The sequence below is a fragment of the Colobus angolensis genome, unplaced genomic scaffold, assembly GCF_000951035.1.
Source record: "Colobus angolensis palliatus isolate OR3802 unplaced genomic scaffold, Cang.pa_1.0 Scaffold3, whole genome shotgun sequence".
Classification (NCBI taxonomy): domain Eukaryota; kingdom Metazoa; phylum Chordata; class Mammalia; order Primates; family Cercopithecidae; genus Colobus; species Colobus angolensis.
This window is the reverse complement of record NW_012116265.1, coordinates 21,488,762-21,514,988: the sequence shown is the minus strand read 5'-3', so window position 1 is coordinate 21,514,988 and position 26,227 is coordinate 21,488,762. Positions and strand designations below refer to the sequence as shown.

The 26,227-nt window shown below is 49.0% G+C and overlaps 1 protein-coding gene across 1 annotated transcript in view; it reads right to left on the bottom strand.

Annotated features, from left to right (window-relative positions):
* DPF3 (D4, zinc and double PHD fingers, family 3) overlaps positions 1-26,227 on the bottom strand; it is a 222,037-nt gene that overhangs the window by 80,556 nt on the left and 115,254 nt on the right. Inside the window, exons 5-6 of the mRNA XM_011949621.1 lie at positions 23,315-23,410; positions 14,322-14,400 (exon numbers count right to left, since the gene is read on the bottom strand). Of these exons, the coding sequence (XP_011805011.1) occupies positions 14,322-14,400; positions 23,315-23,410 (175 nt within the window). The remainder of the gene's footprint in view (positions 1-14,321; positions 14,401-23,314; positions 23,411-26,227) is intronic.

Here is a 26,227-nt window from a genome sequence, read left to right as displayed (position 1 = left end):
AGTGCCACGCTCCTGTAGTGCCAACTACTTAGGAGGCTGAGGTGGGAGGATCACTTGAGCCCAGGAGGTTGAGGCTACAGTGAGCCATGATTGTGCCACTGCACTCCAGCCTGGGTAACAGAGATTCTGTCTCAACAACAACAACAAAAATTTAATAATTGTTAAGAATCACAAGCCAAAGGAATAGGGTTTCAAGACGACAGTAACAATGACACCACCAGTCACAGCTCCTGCCAGCAGCCGTTGAGTGTTTACCATGGACCAGGCCCACTCCAAGTGCTTCAAGTAAATTGACTCACAGCAACCTGCATCCCCATTTTCAAGAAAGATGAGGAGATTCTGCACTGAGGCAGAGCCACAGTAATAAATTAGATGCCTGAGAAGGGTCAAGAAGGTTGGAGACTAAGAAGAGACCACTGGATTTGGAAATTGGGAAGTTGCCTTAACAAGAAGAGAATCCACAAAGTCGAGGAGCACAACTGCAGGGTGCTCCAAGAAATGAGGAAGTGCTGATGGGGCCAGCTGTGGGAGGAGGAAAGAGGGAGGCTGGTGGGTGGCAGGGAGCTTAGGATCAGGGGAGACTGGGGTGGAGCCCGTGTTTTACTAGGCTATTCTGACTCCCAAGTCTTAGTCCTTGGAATGATTTCATCGTAGGGGCAAGAGAAAGAGTGAAGACTTCCAAGATTTATTTTGGTTCGATTGCATCAGGATCAAACTGCTTCATTACAATGGAAAGAAACGTCTTGAAATCCTGCTTTGACTGGCTTAGAAAAGCCAGCACTGTTTCTCCTTCTGTGTTTAATCATGTCTTCCTGTCACTGCAAGTGCCATGGGCCAGCTTCGTGAGCCTGTGACCTGTGTGTCCAGACAGGGCCCAAGTTCGGAAAGGCCCCACACTTGGTTTAATGCCCTGCTGTTGCCATCTTGAAATTCTTAATATTTATTGAAAAGGGGCCCCCACATTTTCATTTAGCAGCTGACTCTACAAATCACGTAGTCAGTTCTAGAAGCCTGTTGGGTTCAGAGTGGAGCTCTGGGACTAAGTTACTCCAAATAGCTGACCTGATAGTCTGAGAGCTGCCAAGGTGAATCTGGGTCCCAACCAGCACTGAGTCAGGCATAAAATTCCCTTCTGAGATAACCTTGAAAGTCTGGCCAGAGTGGTTAGCCACTCAGTAGTCATCATCTCAGTGCCATCAACCACCCAGGCCTGGCTTCGAGATCGGCTCTGCCCTCAGAGAGGCAGAATCTGCAGCAGGTAAGTGGGCAGGCTGGATCTGAACTGCCTGGGTTCAAGTCCCAGGTCTGCTGTTGACTGTGTGATCTTGGGCAAGTTACTAACCCTCTCTGTGCCTCAGCATCCTCTCTGTAAAGCAAGGTGGATCATGACAGCACACCTGCTCCCCGCAGTGAGACCCATACGAGAGAATGCATTTAAAACAAAGCCCAGCTCATAGAGAGTCACGGCTGTTCTCAGCTGCTCTCATCACCACTGCTGTCAAAGTGGCCCAACAAAGAGGATAAACCCCAAAGTGGGGAGTTATTTCTCCTCTGAAGTCTGGAGTGGAATAGCAAGGAAAAGAGGGTGGGAAAAGAAACATTTTGAAAATAAAGTACTGGAACCATCTGCTCTCCTTTTATCATGTCGGCATTCTCGCTCTGGAAATATCTGTCGTGCAGAATCAGCCTGAGCTCCCAGGGGCGCTGAAGCAGCAGAGAGGGCTATGCCCCGTCTTCCCACTCCAGTCTCCTTCCCCGGAGGCAAGCGCTTTTGCATCATGCACCTCTGAAGCCACCACCCCAGGGACCAGTCGGCCCTGCCTGTGTACGACCTAAGGTCCTTCTTTTCACCTTGGCAAGCGTGCACCTGGATTTTGTGTTCCTGGCACGGTGCACATGGAGAGCAGTGGCTGTGACAATAAGGGAGGTCCAGCTTGCCTTCTCTCTCTCCTTCCCCCTGGGGCGGATCCATCTGTCAAGCTGCAGAAGGAGTGTTTGCCCACTTCCCAATCCAGAACTGGATTCTGCATGCAGGACCTCCTGTCTGGAGTTACGGATGCCTTCAGTGCTGCTCCAAAATATTTATTGCACACCCCCTGCCCCCTTCAATTCTACCCCACTCACTCCTAGTCTGGGCGGGGGTCGGGGGGGGGGAGTCGGGAGGAGGAGGAATCAGGGGCAGCTTGTGTGAACAAAGCCACTGCAGCAGACAGCAGCATCCTTCCTGCCGGGGAGAAGCGGCCGCCTTCCCCACTGATAACTTAATGACTCTGGCACATTTTCATCAGCCCAACTTGGAGCACACAGTGGGTATCTGAGCCAGTGGTTTCCGAGAGACTGAAAGCAGTGACTGAAGGCAATTACAGGATGAGCGTCCCAGAGACAAAGCCTGGGCCCTGGGAGTCACCAGCCAGTCACCAGCCGCATCTCATTCCCAGCTCTGCCCCGTGGCACTGACATACAACCCTGAGGACACCGCTTCCTTCTTGCTGCAGCTGGACTTCCTTATCTGTCACCCAGACCCCACCGTGCCTGTCATCTGCCGATGCCTCCAAGGCATCAGACCTACCATCAGGCAGCACCCATTCCCATGCAGAATCTCACAGCTCAGGAGGCAAGGATTCCCATTCCACAGATGACAAAAATGAGTCTGGGGGAGTTTAAGCAATTCTCTGGATGGCACAGCCAGAGTTTGAGCCCTGGTCTGTCTGCCCTTGAAGCATGTGACTAAAAGGTACGCTGGTGAGTCTCTAGTACTGCCTCCCTCCCCACCCACCCCAACAGCCTGGGGCTGACTGGCATGGCCTGCTTCACCCATGCTCCCTTGCTCTCGGCAAGAAGGAGGCACCAGCAGGAGAACAGAGGGTGGGAAGAAAAACACATGGGGACTTGGGCCCTGCCCTGCTTGGGCACTGTGCTGTACAGGGGCTGTACAGGGGCCCACCTCCAAGACTAGTCCTGCCTGGCTCTGGGAACCCCGTGTCTCCCCTGCTCCTTGGAGCTGGGGATAGGGAGGGCCTCCCGCTCTCCCTGTCAGCACCTTCATCTTGCCCACACCTTCATCTTGCCCACACCTTCATAATCACCCTGGCTTCAAATTCCCTTCCATCCAGCCCTTCTGAGTGGAATCTCACGTCCTGCCAGATACCATTTTGGCGCATATTCACACCCTACCAGACTGGTTCATAGAAGTTTGGGGCCACCAACACCTCCCAACAACCCTCCGTCTTTTCTCTGCAGAACCATCTGGGGAATGCAGGAATTCCTACAGCCAATTCCCCCAAGCAGGGAGAAGCCCCAGCTGAGAAAAGCCCTGTGTGACTTCCAGATACAAGCTCAGATCGGCATAAAGCCCAGGAGATACTTCCAAAAGCCACCTGCTCCAGACTGGTTACCCAGGGTACAGTTGTTCATCCCACAGTCACTGCAACTGGCTTTTCTCAAAAGCCAGTGGTGGACTCAGCCCCCAGCTGGGCTTCTCCTCCCTCCCCTGCCCTTAGAGCTCAGAGGCCAGCAAACTCGGTGGCCTTCTAGAGACTGGGGGTCTGGTCCTGGGTCTGACACTACCCCGCTACGCACCCTTGGACAAATTCATACCTCTCTGGGTCTTGATTTTCTTATCTGCAGAATATGGGGGTTGGATCAGATGATCTCTAAGTCCTTTGCATTCTAGCACTTTACAACTCTCTGTAGGTTCTGAAGCTATTATCTCCTCAACTGTGATTGGAAAATGATGAGGCTCCCAGGGGCTGGCTACACCCACCTCCCCCGACCCACCCTGCCCTCCCGTGGCTTCATACCTTCTTTCAGGCCACCCTTGATGCTTATTTTAAGCTGAATTCCTTTGGATGGAGACACAGGGGACTGGGGGTAGGGGTGGGGTAAAGCACCCTGATTTTTCACAGCCACATTCCTTGGGGCCTGGCGGTGACCCAGGATCTGCCAAACTCCAGTGACCCAAAAGCCCTGTGTCTTCATCAAGGGACAGTGTCCTGCTTATTTTAGGAATTTACTAGATGTGAAGAAGAACAGAGAGAAGCAACCAGACTCTCATTTCAAAATATTCTATCACCTGATTTCTGGATCCTCAGCAGGGAAATGCAGAAACCCCTAAAACCAAAGCACTCCAGGTGTTATGGGAACATTTCCTGCCCTGCTGAGAAGCCGAGTAACAGAAGGCTGGTGAAGTCAGGAGTCTGCCTTCTTGGGTCAGCTAATTCGCAATGTGACCTTGGGCAAGTGACTTAATCTCTCTCAGCCTCAGTTTTCTCGTCTGCAAAATGAGGGCAATACAGTTTGTAGCTCGTGGAAGCGTGTGAGAACTGCAGGCGTTCATCTTCTTACAATGCTCAGCCCAGTGCCTGGCACACAGCACATGTTCAACAAACATCAGCTATTTTTGATCATTCATTTAACTTGATCAGACAACTCCCCTAGATTCTGACAACTCCAGCAGCTAGGGCACAGAACACAACTGGGGCCCCGGCTTAGGTGTTAAATAAGTACCTTTTCTCAATTCGGTATAAAGAAAATAAATATTTATTGAGAATATCTATGAACCAAGCAGTGAGGTAATTGTTTTTACACGTTGTCTCATTGAACCCTCTTGGAAACCCACTAAGATTAATATTATTGTCCTCACCTAACAGACCAAAAAACCAAGGCTCAAAGAGGTTTTGTGATTTGCCTGAGGTCATGGCTAGGAAGTAAGCTGGTAAAGATTCAAATCCTGGCTTTCTGACTCCGGAGCCACCTCCTTCCAACTGGCATCCCTTGCAGGGCAGTGTCTTTGATTCCTGATTCTAGAGAGTGCTGCATTAGCATGTCCTTAATTAGCTTAAATTAAGAGTGAAACAGAATTCTCTTTTCAATTTTACAATAAAAATAATTTAAATAATAAATGTCATTGTCAACATTTCTGGGGAAGGTAAAAAGAGAAAGGTCAAAAATCAGACCTGATTACACTAAGCTGCGGCAGCCCCCAGGCATCTGGGAATCTTGCTAGCATCCTGTCTCTGAAGATCTCTGTACACCTCCATTGCCAGGACATCAGTGCAGCCTCAAATGCTGAGCAGGCTTTATTTGTGAGTTCCAGGTTATCCAGTGTGATTCCCCACCCCCTGCCTGAGGTAGGCCTTCTTCCACCTACAATGTCAGTGTAAGTTCCTCAGTTCCTTTGAGGAAACAACAAATGTCCATTAGCATCTGTTAGACGTTTCTGCCTGGATTCCTGCCATTTCTACCAACTCATATGTCAGTTTCATCATGCTCCCAAAATTACTTCCCCCCTTTAGGATATTCCAGTTAAGCCTCCCCTTGTGTCTCAACGACCCAAGTGCAAGATGTCAAGAGTCATCATTGCCACCTCCCTCTCTCCTCTCTCCTGCTCTCCACACCCTGTCCATCATCTGCCAGGTTCTGTGAATTTCTCTTTCATTAAGTCTTCCTTGTCTAGCCAGTCCATTTAACTCCTGCTATCACCACCATCCAGATTTCACATCTTCTCCTAGCTGACTAGAAAAGACGCTTCTCAGTCATCAGGCTTCAGGCTTTCCTCCCTGAACACCAAATCCTACAGATCAACCTTCCTAGAGATGTGCCCAGAATTGTCATGCATTACCACTGACCATGCAGGCCAACCTGTAAGCCAGGGGTCCCCCAACCCCTCGGGCTACAGACTGACACCTGGGCTGCACAGCAGGAGGTGAGTGGCGGGCAGGCAAGCGAACCTTCATCTGTATTTACAGCCGCTCTCCATCACTCATGTTACCGCCTGAGCTCCACCTTCTGTCTGATCAGATTAGATCTCACATTAGATTCTCACAGAAGCACGCACCCTACTGTGAACTGCACATGCAAGGGATCTAGGTTGTGTGCTCCTTATGAGAATCTAATGCCTGACGATCTGTCACTGTCTCTCAGCACCCCCAGATGGGACCAGCTTGTTGAGGGAAAACAAACTCAGGGCTCCCACTGATTCTACATTATGGTGAGCTGTATAATTATTTCATTATATATTACAATGTAATAATCATAGAAATAAAGTGCACAATAAGTGTAATGTGCTCAAATCATCCCAAAACCTGCCCCCCACCCCTGGTCCGTGGAAAAATTTTCTTCCATGAAACCAGTCCCTGGTGCCAAAAAGCTTGGGTACTGTGGCTCTAAGCACCTCAGCCTGATGTTCCCAGCAACCCTGGTCTAACTCTGTGCCCCCAATCTCCCTACCCACATGCTCTGCGTTAGTCGAGCTCATCCTTCTTCTTTCCTGGTTTGCACATCCCACATTCCCTCCTCCAGACATTCATCAACAGTTTGGAAGCACCACTGCTGGGGCTGGGCTGCAAGTTGATTCTGGCCTGGACCCTGCCCTCAGAAGGCTTACAGTCCAGCCTGAGGGAGCAGAGAAACAAATTGTCATCACATAATGTGGGAGGCAGCTTACCAGGAGGTATGCACAAGGTACCAGCAGCTTCCAGAAAGGGGGAGTGACAGTACATGTGGTGGGGGAGAGAAGGAGAATGAGAGCGAGAAAAAAAGAGAGAGATGAATGACTGGGATCAAATCCTGGCTCTGCCATTTATTCACTGTATGACCTCAGGAGAGTTAATTAACCCTTCCTCTCCCCAGTTTCCTTATCTGTAGGATAGAGATGACCAAAGCATCCATCTCACAGCACTTTTGTGGGGGTTACAGAGTTAATATAGATGAAGCCAACAGAATATTCCAGGTCTATAATATAAGTCAACAAACTTCAGCATTATCATTATTATCTCTTCCCCCTACCCCTGGGCACACCCATCCACCCCTGGGGGCCAACATCAATTCCATCCATGTGCCCTAAGGGCCTTCTTGGCATCCTGGGGCTGCACCCTGTGACACAGCAGCCCCTCTTCGGGTGAACACTCCCTGCCCTGTTCCTTCAGTGCTCACTGTCCCCTCAATTGAATACCGCCCAGCCGTGTGCTATCTCCTGTGCAATATCAGCCTTTCTCCTTCCAGGTATATTGGAGAAAGAGAAAATAAGAAGACCAAGGTGGGGAAACCTTTGTCAAGCACATGCCACGTGCAAAGCTTTTTATATACATCATCACAGTCAGCTTTCCCACCGTGCCCCATCCCCACGCACACCGGAGGACGTGGAGACTCCCAGCAGCAAAATGACTTTCTCGATGTCACAGATAACAAGCAGCAGAGCCACTCCAAAGTCAGGGCACATCCTGCTTCACCCAGCTCTCTGCAACCTGGCAGACCCATCAGGCTCCTTGCTTTCCTATACTCCCCACCATGACTCAAAATAAGAGAGATCAAAGGCCATGCACCAGGCCCTGCAGCCTCACAGTTGTACTTCTAGGAAACAATAAAGCATTATGCAAACGTATAGCTGGAACAGTGCTTTTAATAGTAAACAGATATTAGGCTGTCTAAACATCTAACAGTAGAACATTGAGCAAATTATGAGACATGTCCGTCAGCTGTGGCACATCTGTATAATAGAACACTATACAGTCCTAAAAACTATGTCATAAAACCTATTTATTGACACGGAAAGATGTTCCTGATGCATCACTGAGTGGGGCAGAGGGGCATTAAAATGGTATGTATCATTTATTAGTCATCGTGTGTGTGTGTGTGTGGTGTGTGTAGACAGAGATAGAATTAATCCTAGAATGGAATACAGCAAAACAAAATGTAAGTTATCTCTGAGGAGTGAGATTATGGGTGACTTTTATTTTTTCCACTTTTTTTTTTTTTTTTGAGATGGAATTTTGCTCTGTCACCCGGGCTGGAGTGCAATGGCGTGATCTCAGCTCACTGCAATCTCTGCTTTGCATATCTGTAATTCCTGATTATTCTGCAATGAACAAATACTATTTCCATAGAAAAAGTTATTTAAAAAATAATAAAAAGCACCTCTACAATTGTTAATATCTACCCTGTTATGGGTCATCTTCACAGAAATAGGAATTGTCACGAGGTTTGCATCAAGAAACGGTTAGTGGAGAATAAGGTTGTGACCGAATAGAAAATAACTCCAGAGGGTGTGGGTCACAGCCCAGAGAAGACAGGTGTAGGTTAGAAGGTCAAATGCCAAGATGAGAGCTCTGGAGGAGAGGAGGCGGAGATAGGAGGGTCTAGGGACAGCAAAGAGAAACTCTTCCTTCTCCCCAGCCCTGCCTCTGGCCGGTCCTGCCAGAACACCTGCAACCTGTGTCCATGACACAATGGCATTTAAATATTTAAACAGACCCAGCTTTGCTGGAACAATGCACTCAGTCTCCAGGGATCAATCCCATGCCACAAGCCTCACTCCACAAATCAAGTTTCTGGGGGCACCGAGCCTTTCCTACCCTCCCCCATCGCACCCCCATCCAAGGACCTGCAAGACAACTGAGTGATGAGCCCGGTTTCCCTTCAGCGGCAAAGGCAGTGAGCCTGAAGGCCGCGTTATTGGCTTTTCCACTGCAGATTGAAGCGAAAAGCACGTGAGCCTTAAAGAATATGGGCCTTAATGAATATGGGCCTCAAAAAAAATTTTTTTTTTAGCAAAACTGCAAGAGTCATCTAACTCCCCCTGCTGCACTTGGTTAGGGGTAAAACCAGGGTAGTTTGAAAGAGGTTGATGTCAAGCAGATTTTCTAGGACTGCCTTGGGTTCAAGCTTTTGTCTATCCAGTCCGCAGATCCACACACCCCATCGCACCTCTTGGCCTGTGGTACAGTTTCCCGTGGCATTCCCCAATCCGCTGCTCCCTTCATGTCCTCCAGACATCTTGCCTCCCTAGTAAAGAGCATCATTGTTAAGCTGCTCTCTGGGAAGAAAGGCACCACTGTGCGGGGAAGGAGTGCTGATCAGGGCAGTCCAGAGGCCCAAGGGAGGAGCCATCCCCTCATGGATAAAGGAGGAAACCAGTGCCATAGCGATTGAGGTGTAGAACCAGGACTAGACGTCCAGCCCGTTCCTCCCACCAGCCTGATACCCTTCTCTCTGAAGTCTACCACCGCCAAGGAACAAGAGACTTTAGAACGGGAAGAGACCCTAGACCCTATTCTGATACTACCCTCACTGGGTTTGGCAACACACTCCCCGACTGGGTTTCTAGAAGGGAGGCAACAGGGTGAAGTGGCCACACAACTGAAGATGCACATCTGCAGGGTGGAGGTGGAAGAGAACAAAGACTTTGCTGAGACAGACGCTGCCTTGAGAGGACCCACTCCTGGTGTGTGACACCGGACGGGACTCAGGAGTGAGTCATGCTTCTAGGAGGGCTTTAGCCACGTCTATTTGCCTTTTGTCACTAATCTAGCCTAATGCCCTAGTTGGGGGGCAGTGATTTTAATAGATTTAAATTTAAAAGGCTGGAAATCATAGAATTCATTCCATTCCACTCAACTGTAATTACTACCTGACTCCAGCCTGCCAGCCTGATGCCTAGAAACTGCCCGTCGACAGCGCCCAGGGCTTCACCTACAAGTAAGGTGTGCAAGCTCATTAATTAACTTTGAAAACGTTTTTTTCTGCAGCCCTCAAGAAAACCAAACTCCAGGGTAGGAGAGCATACTTAAGGGGCAGTTAGTATGGAAGATGTCCTAGGGTATGGCGGTTCTAGAGTTGAGGACGCTGGGATCATATCCCAGTGTTCGCATCCTAGATCCCAGCTGTGTGACCAGGGACAAGGCCCTACACCTCTCTGAGCCTCAGTTTCTTCACAGTAAAGTGAGGTCAACCGTCCCTGCCTCTCCGGGTTGGTGTGGGGGTTTACAGAGATAATCCATGGGAAACACTTAGCCTAGTGCTCTACACACCCTAAGCACCCACTCACAGGAATTAAGACCATGATTCAGAAAACACTTTGAGGAAAAAAGAAGACTTCCCACACTGCTTCCCTCGTGGCTAGCAAAAGGGCATATGCTGCTTTGGTCCTCCCTGCATGGCTAATGCTTAGAGACAAAATGTTCTCCCTGAACAACACATCGTCATCACCAACTTCTTTTCTATGATGTTTCTTGAACAAAGTAAATGGAAAAGTGGGTCTCTCATCAGGAGTTGGCTCCAATGATGCTAACAGAAAAATTCAGGCTTGGGAGCAATTAGGAAGAGGAGAGGCAAACACTTGAAATGACTTTTAAAACTTTCTAGGAGCCCAAATCCAAAGATTCCTTCCAACACCTGTCCCCAATTACCATCCCACCTATAAAATGGGGCTAAGGATACTGCTAGGATTTAAAGTGACTAAGTGAATGAAAAATCAAGTGCTGGATTGCTAAGTTGTATACCAATGCGAAATAAATGGAAAGAATAGATTCTAAGGAGACCAACTAAAACACTGGTGCAAGCCAGTGGCAACCTGCCTGGAGAATTCCTGGAGACTCCAGAATGTCCAGATGCAAAAAGCAGGGAATAATAAGAGCTGAGCAGTCAGGAGCCAGAAGCCTTCATGTTTAAATGAAGTAGACTTATCACTGTCAAAAGCCAGTATACGCAAGAATCCCCTGAAGAGCTCTCAGAAAATGCAGGCCCCTTGGCCTTCCCTTCAGTGATTCTGATACAGGAGGTCTGATGTGGGGCCCAGGAGTCTGAATTCTAAGAAGCATCTAGGCATTGCTGTGCAGCTGGTCCAGGTCTACACTTTCACAAACACCAACAGCCTTTTCCACAATGTCCTATCAGTTGCTTTCTTTGTGCATAAGAACACGTTTCCTTAGGCAAGAGATTAAAAGGGAAGAAACAGAACTTTAATCCTTAAGCTTGGTAAACTTTCAAGGTAATTAAAAGAGACTGGTTACTTGCTGGAAAACAAAGTATTCATACATCCATACACCATGGATTGGGTAAAACATCAGTCATGTTCAGGTGATTTAACATTTCTCTGCGATGGAAGAAATTCAATGACTGAGTGAAAGGCATCAGGCAAACTCTCTATCACCTGGAGTTAGCAGCTACAATAATATTCCAGCCACCCATTTTGAAAAGGAAGTTGGAGGAAGAACACATAGGACCACTATCTTCAGGAATGCATTCCAGGAAGGGTTAAATAAATCACATCAGAATATAGCTTATTACCACTCCACATAAACCCAGAAAGGGGCTGGGGTCCAAGGTGATCTAATATTTTCATAAATAACTCGAAAGATGGAGTGGGAATTATGCAAATCACACCATAGATGATACAAAAATGGCAGGGATGGCAAATCTGTGGAGAATGAAATTTAACTACTGGGCAATGTCTTTAAATTCGCCTTTATTGAATCTTGTATATTGAAGTCACATATTATTGGATCTGTTTATTGAGACTCAATGGGACCAAACGCAGGTGATTTATGGAAGAAGGAATAACCAAATGCATAAGTAGAAAAGAGCATGCACCTGGAGAGGCATCGACACCGGGGCTGGGACGGGCTCCGACTGGTAAGTTGTTGAGAGGGTGGACAGAGCATAAATAAGGAAATACGTCTGTTGTGCTTTGAGCCACCTGGACTTGATGCTGCTTCCTAGGAGGGTCATGCTTAAGTGTAGACCTGGAAGGGAATTCCGAGCAGGGTGCCACAGAGACTATGGGGTGGGGTCCTAAGTCAACCAAGAACGTATGGGATGTTCAGAAGGTCTCCCAAATGGACAAAGCCCTAATGTGCCTATTCGGTGGGGAAAGATGCGCAAACAACAAGGGGACCTGTAGGAGAGAAAATTTTCAGCTCCTATTAAGGAAAAACACTCATTCGAGGCACAGCTGGCATCTTGGAAGAAAGGGCAGCTTATGGTAACACCATCCCTGGGGACCCCTCGAGGAGGCGGCCAGACACCTCTCTACTTAGGATGCACTAGAGATTATTAAAAGCACTCCTTGCCCAGTTTGGGGGTGGGGGGTGGGCCTCGTGACCTCTCCAAAGGTCATTTCTATCCCAAAGGATCACATGTCTGAAGGGCACCAGATAAAAATAAAGTCTATTAATCACCGAGCTGCCACACAATTTCCTAAGAGAGCCAGAACAGAGAAGGACAATCGACGGTGGCCCCTGCTCCACCAAGAGAGGGAGAGGAGGCAGCACGCATGCGTACAGAGCCAAGAAAGCAGCCACTGAGACCTCCAGAAAGCCTGCCATCAGGCCTCCCAGGCACTACAGGGCACACAGAAGGCGGGAGAGAGCCTGCGGGGAGGGCATCGGAAGAAGCCAACAGCACTGAGAGCCCCGAAATGAAGCCACGGGGGCTCAAGAGAGAGCGCGTGATGCAAGCACTTTGCAGAAGAGGGGTGCCCGGTAAGAGAGGGATGCCCCCAAAGGGCACTTCATAGAGATGATCCACAAGGAGGCAGAAGTCAGAGGCAAAGGTGGGAGGAGAGGAACTGGGAGGGGGTGAAGTCGGAGAAAAGGGCACACAGGTGTGTGTGTCTGGGAGTCCATGGGATTATGATTGGCTGGGAATCCAGTGAAAGATGTAGGGATAGAGCAAAAAGGGATCCCACTGTCTATGGTAGCAGACAATCACATATGAAGATAAAGCATTTTAAAAGAGCAACAAAGGGCTGGGCATGGTGGCTCACACCTGTAATCCCAGCACTTTGGGAGGCCGAGGCAGGAAGATCACTTGAAACCAGGAGTTCAAGACCAGCCTAGGCAAGACCCCATCTCTACAGAAAATTTTTAAAACTTAGCCAAGGGTAGCAGCACTGGCCTGTAGTCCTAGCTGCTGGGTAGGCTGAGGCAGGAGGATGGCTTGAGTCCAGGAAGTCAAGGCTGTAGTGAGCTATAATCCTATGACTGCACCCCTGTACTCCAGCCTGGGTGACAAAGTGAGAGCCTCTCTAAAACAAATAAATAAAAGAAGAATACAGTAGCAATGCCCCAGTTCCAAAGCAGTTGTTGGCATTCTTGATAGATGTGCTGGTCAAGCCAAACACAGCTGGAAAGCCCAAGGGGGTCTGAGGGCCCTTCCCAGCCCATGGTCTAGAGCCAGTCTCTCAAGGGTCAGCAGGCTTGGGCTTCTACCTATCAGAGCGAAACTGAACGCCATGTAGGAAGCAAGACCCAGGCCAAGGTAGGAACTTCCTGGTGCTGCCAAAAGGCATCAGACCCCATGCGCTGCTCCCTCCTCATCCTGGATTGGAATTGCTTTGGGGTGGAGACGTTACCTGCAGGAGTTGTCTCGAGAATGGCATCTGCACGGAGTATTAAGCAGCCAAATGGGGGTCATGGAGTTTGAGTTCTTCTAGCAAAATGTTCTCCAATCAGCTGTCACCCCATCGGACACAGAACAACTTTTTGAAATCAAAAGAGGCCACTGAACGGGGAGACAAAAGATACCACCCCCAGCCCGCTCCCTGGGTGCCCCCCTCGCCTGGCTCTCTCCCTGCCTTCAGGGAGACTGCAGACCCCGGCAAGATGAGTGGGACACCCAGAGGGAGCCCCGTGCCAGGGTCCAGCCTCGACTATTTCACTGCCATCCTCACTGCAGCCCTTCCCTCCTATGGCGAAGCTCTGCATCCTCAGAGAGAAGAAGATGGCAAGCGAAGATCGTTAGGAGTGTGGTGGTGAGGGCTGCCCTCCCATGGAATAAGCAAATGGTACCCGGTACCGTGAGAAGATGACTAGGTCACAGGTTTTCAATCCGCCACTCAGTGCTCTGCTGTCTGGAGCTGACCACATCCCTCCTCAAGCTGCAGGTTTCCAGAGGTCCACCCACTGCCCTGGCTCCCTGCAACTCGCCTCCTGTGGGCTCCCTAGCTCTGTCTGCAGACCCTAAACTCAGGAGCCAGCCAGGCAGTCACTTGTCCAAAAGATGTTTCTGAAGCAAGCAAGAAAGGCTGGAGATGGATCGAGGGCCATTTATTAAAGTAAGTCATCGCCATAGAAAGATTCATAACTTGCCCTACCTAGGACAGGAGAGAAAGAGGGAAAGGAAATTAAAGGGAAACAAATGAAAAGCCACAGCGAGCCAAGTACCTTTGTCGGAGGGTTTTGAGTTATGCTTTTGTTTATAACTCTCTGAAATACAGAAAGAAATAGAGGATGAATCTTAAAGGAGACAGAGAGCGTGAGAGAGAGAGCCAGAGGAGAGCCACGCAGGAGGCATGGTGGGGGCACAGAACTGAGGGTGGGGGCCACCCCGGCTGGCTTCCCCTCTGCAGAAACACCCCCGGAGCAGCAGCAGCCCAAGGAAGTGGTGACTGCGGTGGAGGTGGCAGGCGGGTAAGCTGGGGTGCGGACAGAGAGGAAGAGGCGCGCACACACTGAGGCTGGCAGGCGGACAGCCAAGGAAGCACAGGGAAGGGGGTCCCTGGGGTCAGGGGCAGAAGAAGGGAGGTGGGACCGGCCCATACTTACTGTCACAGACGTAAGGTTTGTCGTGGTCTTCCTGAGAGGCGGCGTCGTGCCTCCTCCTGCCCCCCGCAGAGCCACGAGCCTGGGGAAACATTGGGGTATGGGATGCTTGTTACCACGGTCATCACTACGGCTCTGGAGCATGCGCTCTGCAAGCTCCTTACACCATCTTCATCCCAACTTTTGTGCCAACACCAGTCCCATCTTACAGGGGAGGAAACTGAGGCCCAGAGGTCAGGTGACGCGTGCCCCAAATCACTCAGTTGCTCACCTGTATCATCTCATTAAATCTTCACAACTCCAAGAGGTGGTTTCTACTAGGGTCCCCATTTTACAGATCAAAGGACTGAAGCGATAGAGAGGTTAAGTAACTTGCCCAAGGTCATTTGGCTACTCAGGGCAGCCGTACTGAAAAGCCCTCCCCTACCGAATTCCCACACACTACTATGCCACTGAGGCCGCTTCCTCCAGCTCCTTAGCCTCCTAGCCTCACTGACACCGCTGAGGATGACAACCTCAGGCCCCTCGGCTGACCAGCTGATGGTCAGGAGCAAGGCCTGACGAGGGCAAGGAGGTATAATTGTAGTTGTCTTCCTAGGTTCCTGTGTCCATCCCCCCAGTGTCCCAAGAGCCAGACTGTCCTGAAATCCAGGCCCAATGCACTAGTGTAGATACAGGGGAGCTCCTGCCACCACCCAAGGCTTGGCCTCCTCGGTAGGGGTGGGCTTTGGCTAATGCCTCCCTGTGTGGTCTGCCTTGGGCCTCCAGCCAGTGATGAAGACCTTGACCCTCATGGTCTTCTGGGCTGGACTTCTGATACCACCAACCTGTGTGAATCTCCCAGACAGGGTCAGCATGACCCGGGGTGGCAGTGGAATGAGCTCTACCTTCAAGCATCAAAGAGCCCAGTCAGAGAGGTTGCTGGCAGCTCTGCAGCACCAGGGCGGTGGTGACAAGAACACAGCGAGGTTTATTTTTAAACCTTTGTAAGTCCCACACTGGTCACGTGTGTCATTCTTTGGTAATGAGTAGCAGTCAACTCCCAACCAAGGAAAGGGCCTGCGGGGGTCTTTGGGCACAGAGAGGAAGGGGCAGCAGGTGAGGAATGAGACCTGGCAGCAGCCTGGGGTCCAGGGGAAATGGGGCAGCCCCTGGGGCCTGGCTTGGAAAAATGGCCATGGGGACTTGGTGGTTGAAAGGCCTGGGATACTCACACACACACGCTCACACTCTGTGCACACACACTCCATGCACACACTCACTGGGGACTTCACAGTGGAAAGGCCTGTACCCTAGGCCTGCAACACACACACTCAGAAAACACACCCACTTCCGATCAACACCACCTGCCAAGCTACCACCTCTGTCACCTCCTCAGCTTGTCTCTCTCCAAAACAAATTCCACTTCCTCCCTCCCTCCCACCGGTTTCCCACCCCACCTCACCCCTGCAGCGCTGACAGCCAGCAGCCCTCCTCCCCTCGCCCTCATTACTCAGAGTTGACCCCAAGAGGGATCTGTAGGCGCTGGCAGTCACCCCGGGCACTGACAGGCCTCCTGCCTGCCCGCACTGCCGAGGGTGGTCACCCTCAGCTGCCCTCCCCCTCCACACCCCTCTGGGAAGCCAGGGACAGCTTGACATGCAGCCCGCAGCCCTGTCACAGCCGCCTCTGAGCAGGTGAAAGCAAGTCAAGCAGAATGACGAGGCAACAGCAGACTGGGGAAGGGGCTCTGGGAGACTAAAAATACCTCTGGGGGAAGGGGAGGAGTCGAGCAGAACTGGAAGCATGAGGGCTTCTGGGGGAGCTGCCAGCAGGAAAGGGAGGGTGCTGTGGGAGCCAGGTTTTCATCTCCTGCAGCAGGGCTGACCAGCAGAGTGACTCTGTGTGCCATACTCCCTTTGCCTCAGTTTCCTCAATGGCAAAATGGGGATCATGTCTATAGGGCACTTCGGGGAACATGCAAGGGACTCTTTCTGAAGCAATAACACTCTTAGGGTCCCTCAGAAGATCTCAGGTTTGGAAACTCAGAATCCCACTTGTCCTGCTCAAATGTCACCTCCTCAAAGAAGCCCTCCCTGACCAACTTACATCCACTCACACCCTCTCCATCGTTCTCTTTCCCCTCCCGTTTCATCATGGCACTGAGCGCTGTCTGGCATTAGATTATACCTGTGTTGGTTTACAAGCTGATTTTGTCTCCCCTACATGGAGAGACAAACATGATGAAGACCATGTTTATTGGGGCCACCACTATTCTCAGAACCTGGCACTGGGCCAGCCACATAAGAAGCACTTAATAAACATTTGCCAAATAAATGAATCAATCAGGCAGGCAGCGAGTCAGTCACTTCTGGTTCTTCTTCTTCATTTTCTGTATCCAAATGCTATTGTTTCTTCCTTCAAAGGCCATCTAGGCTTTGTATTTCCTTTCCATTGCACACCCTAATCCAGGAGCTCATCAACTGACCCCTGAGTGGGTTCAAAGAACCCACTCAAGGGGATCTACCTCCACATTGCCCCCTAGTCCACCCTAACGGGGGATCTACCTCCACACTGCCCCCCTAGTCCATCCCACAGGACTTTCAGACCATAAGACAAAAGGATGAAAGACAGGAGCCCATGGTCATAGGTTCATGCATTCACACGTTCATTCAATCATTGCCATCTACAACCCACTTACACAGCCAGTGGCAACCTAGTGCTGATCCCCTCGGGTTCAGCCCATGATCATGCTCTCCTCTGCCCATGCACATCTAATCCAGGCTTTGCCCTTGCTAACCTCCACTCCTCCAAGAATCTTCCTCCTGCCACAGTAAGGAGTGAAAAGAGCATCCGCTTAAAGTCAGATAAGACACAGGTTGAAACACCAGCTACATGTCTTGGGCAAGTTACTTCTCTAAGCTTTAGTTTTCTCAACTGTCAAATGAGCACACCAACACCTATATAGCAGAGCTGTTGAGGGAGTTTGAGCTGAGAGTGTGTGAAACCACAGTGGACAGCAGTAAGTCCACAGGAAGCACTCAACACATTATTTCCCTCCTCCTTGCCTAGGTTGATCTCTCTCCTCTGAACTCCTGTTGCCTTTGGTTAGTGCACAGTCATGCACCTGCTGTTTCTAATGGTATCATGGGTATTAGCATCTTCTTCCCAGTTTGATTCTAAGGTCCTTGGGGGCAAAATGGCATGCTATACTTTATTATGACCCCCTAACACTTAGCACATAGCATGCAAAGCTCTTTTGCATATAGTAGCTCAGTTAATCCCTACAATACCCCTGTGAGTTAGACCAAGTAGTGTTATGATCCCTATCTGGTCCTTGACCTGTCCACAATCCCAGGGCCAGCAGAAGGAGCAGGACCTAGGTCTCCAGGCTCTGTTATAGAAAGCTTTGAAGCTGACCAGCCAAAGGAAGCCAATCCTCCTTCCCCCAGAACTGCCCACCCTACTCCCCTCCTCCCTATCCCTGTCCCTATACTGCTGGGCCATGGCAGCCACGAGTGTACCACATGGCCCTGTCCCACTGGCCACAGTTGATTGGCTGGCTCAGGAGTAGTCACCTGATCCAAGCTGGGCCAATCAGATTCTACCTCCAAGGAGTTTGGAATTAGAAAACAGTGACCCTAGTTAGTATGGGCCACTTGAACTGAGGGCCCATACATTCAGGAGCCTTATGGGGCCATGTACTCATGAAAGCAGGAAGAATGAAGGAAGGAGAAGTAGAGGCCAGAAACTACCTGGGTTCCTGTTTCCCAACGCTAAGTCCCTGCCACGTTCCTGCTCTTCCTGTGGTTTGGATCTTCAAAGGTTGCTCAAATTTGGGGCAATGGCCTGGCAGCTTTTCAAATGCTTCCCATTTTTATTAAAGCTGAAAGACCCTTGACTAGGACAGACTCGGTCCTAAGCAGAGAGCTAGATCTTCTATACCAGTTGTTCTCAAACAGTGTGGCTCAGGAATCCTGGGGGATCCCTGAGTGTCCTTTCAGGGACTCTGCAGTGTCTAAACTATTTTCATAAGAGTCCTAAAAGATGATTTGCCTTTTTCACTCTTACGCTCTCATAAGCATCCAATGGAGTCTTCCAGAGGCGACGTGACATGTGATGATGCTGTCACTATGTGTGTATTCTCTAGTTTAAAATTTGTTTTATTTTTCTTTTAAATCTTTTTTATTGGGCCACCTCTTAAATCGCAATAGGTGTAGAGAGACTCCCTTTTTAATTTCTAAAATGGCAAATACCATTAGTGATATGAATATTACTGGTTATAACCTGAATAACAGCCTTTAGGGGCTCTCAGTATAAGGAATTCCTGAGATCAAAAAAATTGAGAACCACTGCTCTAGGCCCTTGCTTTCTTTTTTTTTTTTTTTTTTGAGACAGAGTCTTGCTCTGTCGTGCACGCTGGAGTACAGTGGCTCAATCTCGGGTCACTGCAACTCTGTCTCCCAGGTTCAAGCGATTCTCCTACCTCAGCCTCTTAAGTGGCTGGGATTACAGGTGCGTGCCAGCTCACCTGGCTAATTTTTTGTATTTTTAGTAGGGACAGGGTTTTACTGTGTTAGCCAGGATGGTCTCAATCTCCTGACCTCGTGATTCACCCGCCTTGGTCTCCCAAAGTGCTGGGATTGCAGGTGTGAGCCACCGCACCTGGCCTGCACCTGTGCTATATAAAGTGTAGTCCTGACACTAGCAGCTCCAGCATCACTTGGGAGCTTATTAACAAGGCAGGAGTTCAGCCCCCACCCCATGGACATACTGCATCAGAATTTGTATTTTAACAAGATCCTCAGGTGCTCCATATGCACATAAAGTTTGAGAGGCACCTGAACACCATAGTACATAAATACTTCATGATTGACTGATAATTGATTAATTGCTAATACTCACATGGATGACTCACAAGAATCTCATGAATTTTAAAGAGCTTTGACTTCTCGGGCTGAAGTTACCATAGACACAATCATTAATTGTTGGGCTTCCCTCACCGCTCAGAGAATACCCATTATCAAAGTTTCGAGAGTTATGCCCTTTGCTTGCATCCTCCTGATAATATCTAGGCAGTATGAAGCACTCGAAACTTACTGATGAAGAAACTGAGGCCCAGGGTACTTGTACAATTTGGCCACCATCACAGAGGTTACCTAATTCACCCAGCGTGTAGTAAGTGGTGGAGCTGGGATTTGAACTCTCAGGGTCTAAGTTCAAATAAAGCAGAGCCTATTCTGTAGCTACCTTAGCCCTGGCCTCCTCAGTGACCACACAAAGCACCTGGGGGCTTGTCAAAGTGCAGACTCTAATTCTAATTAGTCTAGTGTAGAGTCTGGGCTTCTGCATTCCTAACGAGCTCCCAGATGATATGAATGCTGCTATCCAGAGACCACACACAGAGGTGGCAAGACTTAGACTGCCGCTAGGTTCTGACAAGAGAAATGGACATAGTTGTTCTCCAGTGCCAGCAGTAGCTGGAATATACCACTTTAAAGGGTGGACAATGAGCTGGGCACGGTGGCTCATGCCTGTAATCCCAGCACTTTGGGAGATATGGACAAGAGGATCGCTTGAGGCCGGGAGTTCCAGATCAGCCTGAGCAAAGAGTGAGACCCCCATCTCTAAAACATAATAATTATAAAAATAAAGGGTGGGCAAAACAGCTGAACTGAGGCTGTGAGTGCAGCAGCTTCACACACCCCAGCACAGGAGGCTTGCCCACAGCCTTCTGGGTCCTTCCATGGCTCCCCCCATGGGTAACGTGTCCACAGTGTCACTGTACAACATGGAGCCCTTCAGCTGCTGCTTGGCCAGTATCTGGTGGACCCAGAGCCAGTCTAGGCTCCATCCAGCTCCCTCACTGTGTTCGGGCCTCTCTCATCTCCCCTACAGCTGAAATATGACTTTTCTTTCTCTTTTCCATCATTCAGTCATTCATTCAACAAGCGAATCATTGGCTATCTGCTGGGCCCTGGGCCAGGCATGAACTCAAGAGGAGAAAGCACAGACCTGTGTTCAAATCTTAGCCTCTTCCTTACTAAGCTGAGTGACCTTGAACAAATTGCTTAACCCCCTGGGAGTAATAGACCGACTTGTGGAAATGGAAGAAGTTCTGGCCAATAGAAATACAATGTGCGCCACACTCACCATTTTAAAATTTCCAGCAGCACATTTTTTTTAAAAAGAGATAGGTGCAAATAATTTTAATAATATATTTTATTTAACAATATATCCAAAACGTGATAGTTTTATAATTTAATCAATATAAAAATTAATAATGAGATGTTCTGCATTCCTTTTTCATACTAAGTCTTCAAAATTTCATGTGTATTTTACATTTACAGCACATCTCCATTAGGACTAGTCACGTTTTGAGGACTCAGTAGCCACATGTGGCCAGCAGCTGCCATAGTGCACAGTGCAGAAATAGAGAAGGTAATCTAAAGCACCTGGCACAAAGGCATCACTCTCTATGTGGTAGCTCTTGATGTACAGAGCCCATCACATTGCCTGGTTCACAGGAAGTGCACAGTAAATATACATGGTTGCAGCGACTGCTGATGTTTTCACAGACACCAGTTCATATCCACTGACTGCAAGCTCAATCTTCTAAATGTGAAGTGGGGAGAAGGTGTGAAGAGGACCATTTCCCACACTCGAGTCAGTTTAGTTGGGGTGAGAGAAGGAAAGGAAGCGGGTCTGGACATGCACAGCTCTTTGGGAGTTCATAAAAGGCCCAGGAAGTCCAAGCTCAAAAGTCTCCTTTAATAATGGATTTCGATTTTCTTTTTAATACCCTCCCCTCCATGAATGGGTCTAGGCAAGTTTAGCAATGGCTGCAAAAATCATTAAGTAAAAACTTGATGAGGAACTGTATAAGGGAGAGATCAAGCTGATAACACTCAAATCTACTCATGAACTGAAACACCACTCAAAGCAGAACTGGACAGGATATGCCCCTGATGTGATACAAGAAGAACCGATCACCGCCTAGGAAGGATTTTTGCCTCCCCGCAAGAAATATCTGTACACACATACACAAACACACACACACACAAATACACACATACACAAACACACACAAACACACACACACACGCAAACACACACACACAAATACACACACAAACACACACACACACAGAGACATACACAAACACACACAAACACACACACGCAAACACACACATACACACGCAAACACACATACACAAATACACACACACAAATACACACACACAAACACACACATACACAAACACACACACACAAACATACACACACACACAAACACATACACACAAACACACACATACACACGCACAAATACACATACACAAACACACACATACACATACATACACACATACACATACATACACACACACACAAACACACACACACACCTTGAATCTAAGCAAGTTTCTAATCAAACTACCAGTTTTCGGGAAACACAGAGGATGGAGAAGACATTAAACACCACCCTCCCACCACTTCTAGAATGTGAGAAGTTCCACAAGACGAACAACCCAAATTCTTCAACAAATTAATGGCATGGAGAAAAAAAAATGTGTGTGGTGGGGTGCAATACAGAAGAGAAGACAGAAGAGGTATGCTGCGGAATCCGAGAGACTTAAGTTTCAAACAAACCAACTATAAAACGGCATTTTCTGACAAAGGGGGAAATGATAAGGGACTAGACAGTAGGTATTATAACTATTATTTTATTATGATAATGATATCTGTTAGAGATACACACTGAGATATGTGCCAGTTAAACGATAAGATGTCTAGAACTTGTTTTCAAATACTCCAGAAAAAAAATCAAACAAACATAAATCAATGAAAAGTAGGAGAAAAGAAGAGACGAGCCAAGATAGCCGAAATCTTGCTAAGTGACGAGGCTGGTCCCAGCTGTACCAGAGGTTCACCATCAGAGAGCTGCCCGCCCAGCCCCTGCACAGGCTGCACAGCCCCGCACTGCAACAGGCCGGGCATCTCAGCTCAGTGTGTGCAGCGCTGGCCGACGTGCAGCGGCCGCCTGGGAACTTGCTTCTAATACAGTATAAAGCCCTGCCCCGGAGCTCCTAAAGCAGAATTTCTGAGTGGGGTCCTGGGAATCTGCATTCGGTAAGCTCTCTCGGTGACACTAATGTCTGCTGAGGCATGAGAACCATAAGAATGGAGAGCCCTGCCATGATTATCGTTGGCCGCAAACCCACAGAACGCCCAGGACTAAGTGCTTATCCATGGGAGGGCTAAGAGTCCCACCAAGAGCCTGAAGGGGTGAGATCCTCAAGCCTGAGAGTTCATTCTCCAGGTGGACAGCAGCAGTTTACTTCTGGAGGTCCCCCTCCACCTGGTTATTGTCACATGCCCTTGCAGACCCCTGACGGCCACCACAGAAAGCCCCGTCAGGCGTGAACTCTAGATTCAACCTGAATACCTGGAAGTGCCTGACCAGTCTCTTGTTTTTATTCCTTCCACCTCAGTTTCCCCTCTGCCCTTCCGCAGGCTCTGGCTTTTTTCTTGTCCCATCCCAGGACCCCTGGGATTGTCTCAAGCCTCCAGAGCTCATGCCAAACCCACTGGGAGCCACCAGCTGCAGTCCCCTGCTACCCCAGGAAACTTATACTCTGCCTGGTGAAGCATAACCCAAAAGCAGGTATCCTGACTCTATCATTCTGGGGTAGCACTAGGGACAAGGCAGGAAACGTCCAGCCTTCTTTAGTAACCAAGCAGTGGTGACAACAGGCACATTCTCCTCATCTTCCACCCTCACCCTGATCCCACCCTTCAGCCCTCCCCAGACCTCAGCACCCACTCAGGGCACCCCCTCTACCTCCTCTCCTCCCTCTTGGGATCAGAGCTGTTGTGGAGTTTTCTTCTTTGAGCGTTCTCCATGTCAGACCATGGCCATGATCTCCATCTAGCTGCAGTGGAGATCAGTATTTGGCCGGGTACCCCAGCCTCCCTCACCTCTTTCCTCGCTCATGTCATCCCCAACTTACCCGTCCTCTAGTCCTGTTCTTTCGCTTGGGAATATCCTCTTCTAAATCCTCTTCTTCATTCCCTTCTTCTACATTTTCATCATTTTCCAAAACCCTCTGAATTGGAAAAAAAAAATGGAAAAGGTGAGAAACAGAATGCAAAGGGAAAAATTGTCAGAGGGTAATTTTCAGGGTGTTCTGATTTGTTGTTATTTTTTAACAAAGTGAAGACACTGCCTTTGCTTGGGCAGTTGGGCCTCCAAAATGCTGCCTGGAGTTTGAACTCTTGGCACTACCAAGGCTCTCCTAAGCCCTTGGGCCCCTTCCAGACAAGTCCTCCCAGAACACTGACCTTTTTCCATTCTTTTTGCCCAAGAAGAGTTTTCTAACAAGAGACTATGCTGGTAAGGGCCCTTTTCTATGTGGGGCCAAAATGTTTTATCAAAACTTACTTTTGTAAATGTAATGTTTCTTTTTGTTCCCAAAGGGCCACCTCAGAAATATGAAAATGTTTCTCCTTTGCCTGCCATTCTGGAACCCTGCCCTGTCTGATGAAAACAAGTAACTTCCTGTTCATCTGACCAGATTTAACACCAATGTGTTGTTCATAATAAGCCACTGCTTTTTTTTGCTTTTTTTTTTTAGAAAAATAGACTTTTATTTAGTACCCGACTTGTCATGAAGCTTAAAGATCATGAATTTGAAATTATCTCTCTCCAGCAACCCGCCAGTCACACTGCAACATAGAATCCAGTTTCCATTTTGCAGGTGAATACGCTGAGGCCGAAAACAGTTTTGAGTGCTCCAGATTATCCAGTGAAGCCTTAACCAAAGCAAGGTCAGGTTCATCGGCTCAGCGTTTCCTATTCATTTCTCAGTACGGTGGCTGACAATTCCAAGATGTAATCTGGCATAGTCTCCATGTAGGGGCCTAAGCACATCGCTCCCTTTAGAGGAGGGGAGGAGGTAGAAGGTGTTCCTCTGGGTTTAAGGGAGGGATAAAAGACTGTGGCAGAGGACCCAGCCCCACAGTGGGAGTAGGAAAAGAGGGAAAGGGCATGGAGCTCACTGGGCTCCATGTCAGGGGGCCCAGAGGGTTTTTTGGGTTTTTTTTCTTTTTTTTTTTTTTTTGAGACAGGGACTCACTCTATTGGCCCGGCTGGAGTGCAGTGGCACAATCATGGCTTAATGCAGCCTCAACCTCCCAGGCCCAAGCAATCCTCCCACCTTGGCCTCCCAAGTAGCTGGGACTGCAGGCACATGCCACCATGCCTGGCTTTTTTTGTAGAGATGGGGGTCTCACTATGTTGCCCAGGCTGTTCTCGAACACCTGGGCTCAAGTGATCCTCCCACCCCAGCCTCCCAAAGTGCTAGGATTACAGGCATACCATGCAAGTGAGCTATCACACCTGGCCACCTGGGGGATTCTTTATGGGCTTACTGTGTGATCTAGGGCAAGTCATCATCGCTTCATGCCTCAGTTTCCCCAATTACACAATAGGAATTCATTCATTCTATCTAAAGCATTTATCTAGTGCTGACTACACGGCAGGCTCCATGCTAGGTAAGCTGCAAAATGACTACAGTCCCAGCCCCAAATGGACTTTCCAGTCTAGGGAAGGGAGGACAGATTTAAATAATGTGCATATATTATCATATAATTACAACTCTTCTCAAAACAGTGGTAGGCAAGTTCAAAGTGCTACGAGACGGTGTTAGGAGGGAGTTTTCCCTAATCCAAGGGCCAGGGGAGGCCTACATGAGGACGTGAGCTGAGGGAGTTGAGATGTGGAGGATGGGCAAAGGCTGGCCTTGTGACTGAGGACAGAGGAGAGGGAGGGAAAAGGGTCTAGGCAGAGGAAACAGCATAAGCAAACTCCCTGAGGCAGGCGGAGGAGCGTGGCTTGCCCAGGGAGCAGAAAGGCCAGTGTGACCAGTGCTCAGTGGCTCAAGGAGAGATGGCATAAATGGAGCTAGTAAGGGGAATAGCTACCATATTACACAGGGTAACCCCATCTCCTCTTCCTTGTTGTGATGTCAAAGATCACAAACATGCTGAGAAGGCTGAGAGAGCGGCACGCACTACACCGTCATCATAACCATCGCTGTTTAAGCCGCCTGCTGGATGACACCTCTGGCCTGTCCTCAAAGCAGGGAGCCCAGGGGTGAGCCACAGGCAGTGATCTTCCACCACTCTCCCCTGGCTAGAATGTTCTGCTCTAAATCACAGGGATCAGGACACCTCTAGTCACCCAATCCATCCAAATAACTCAAAACAGGTCTAGTAAATTCTTCTTTGACTTCTCTACTAAGTTTATTTGGGAAGCCACCAGCTGACAGCATTTAACTGGTCTCTGGGCCAGCCTTAACCATGTAACAGAGAAAGAGCACTGTCTGCCCGACATGACCTCTGGCCCACAACTAGGAAATGTCAGCCCCCATTCACAGTATAAGTCTCTTGAGTTCCTGACCTGGAGGCGGGAACACTAACAAAAGCCGACCGAGTGACAGGTCAAATGCTCTGCAGCCTTTGGGGCAAAGACACAGTATAAATATAAGGTCTGGTTATGACCGTTGTTGCTGTTCGTAGAACCATCTTGCAAACTTTCCAGGTCTTGAAGTCACTTAATCATGGTAAGTTCCAAGTGCCTCAAATTTAAAGGTCATTGCCTCTGGCATCTCGGTACAACTCCGACTCTCATTTTTCATTATAAGGGTATTTATTACCCGCAATATGGACTCTGGGTTGGAAGGTGAAAGACTGGTGGGGGCAGCTGAGCTAGTCCCCAGAGTGCCACATGGCCTCCATGTCTGGGAGTAAACTGACTTCTCTTTTCCCTGAGGCTCCATCCTCCCTCTGCCCATCAGCTTCCCTGTGACTCTAAAGTCTCTGTCTACGCCCCAGGCCTCGGATGTGATGGCGGCAGACCCAGT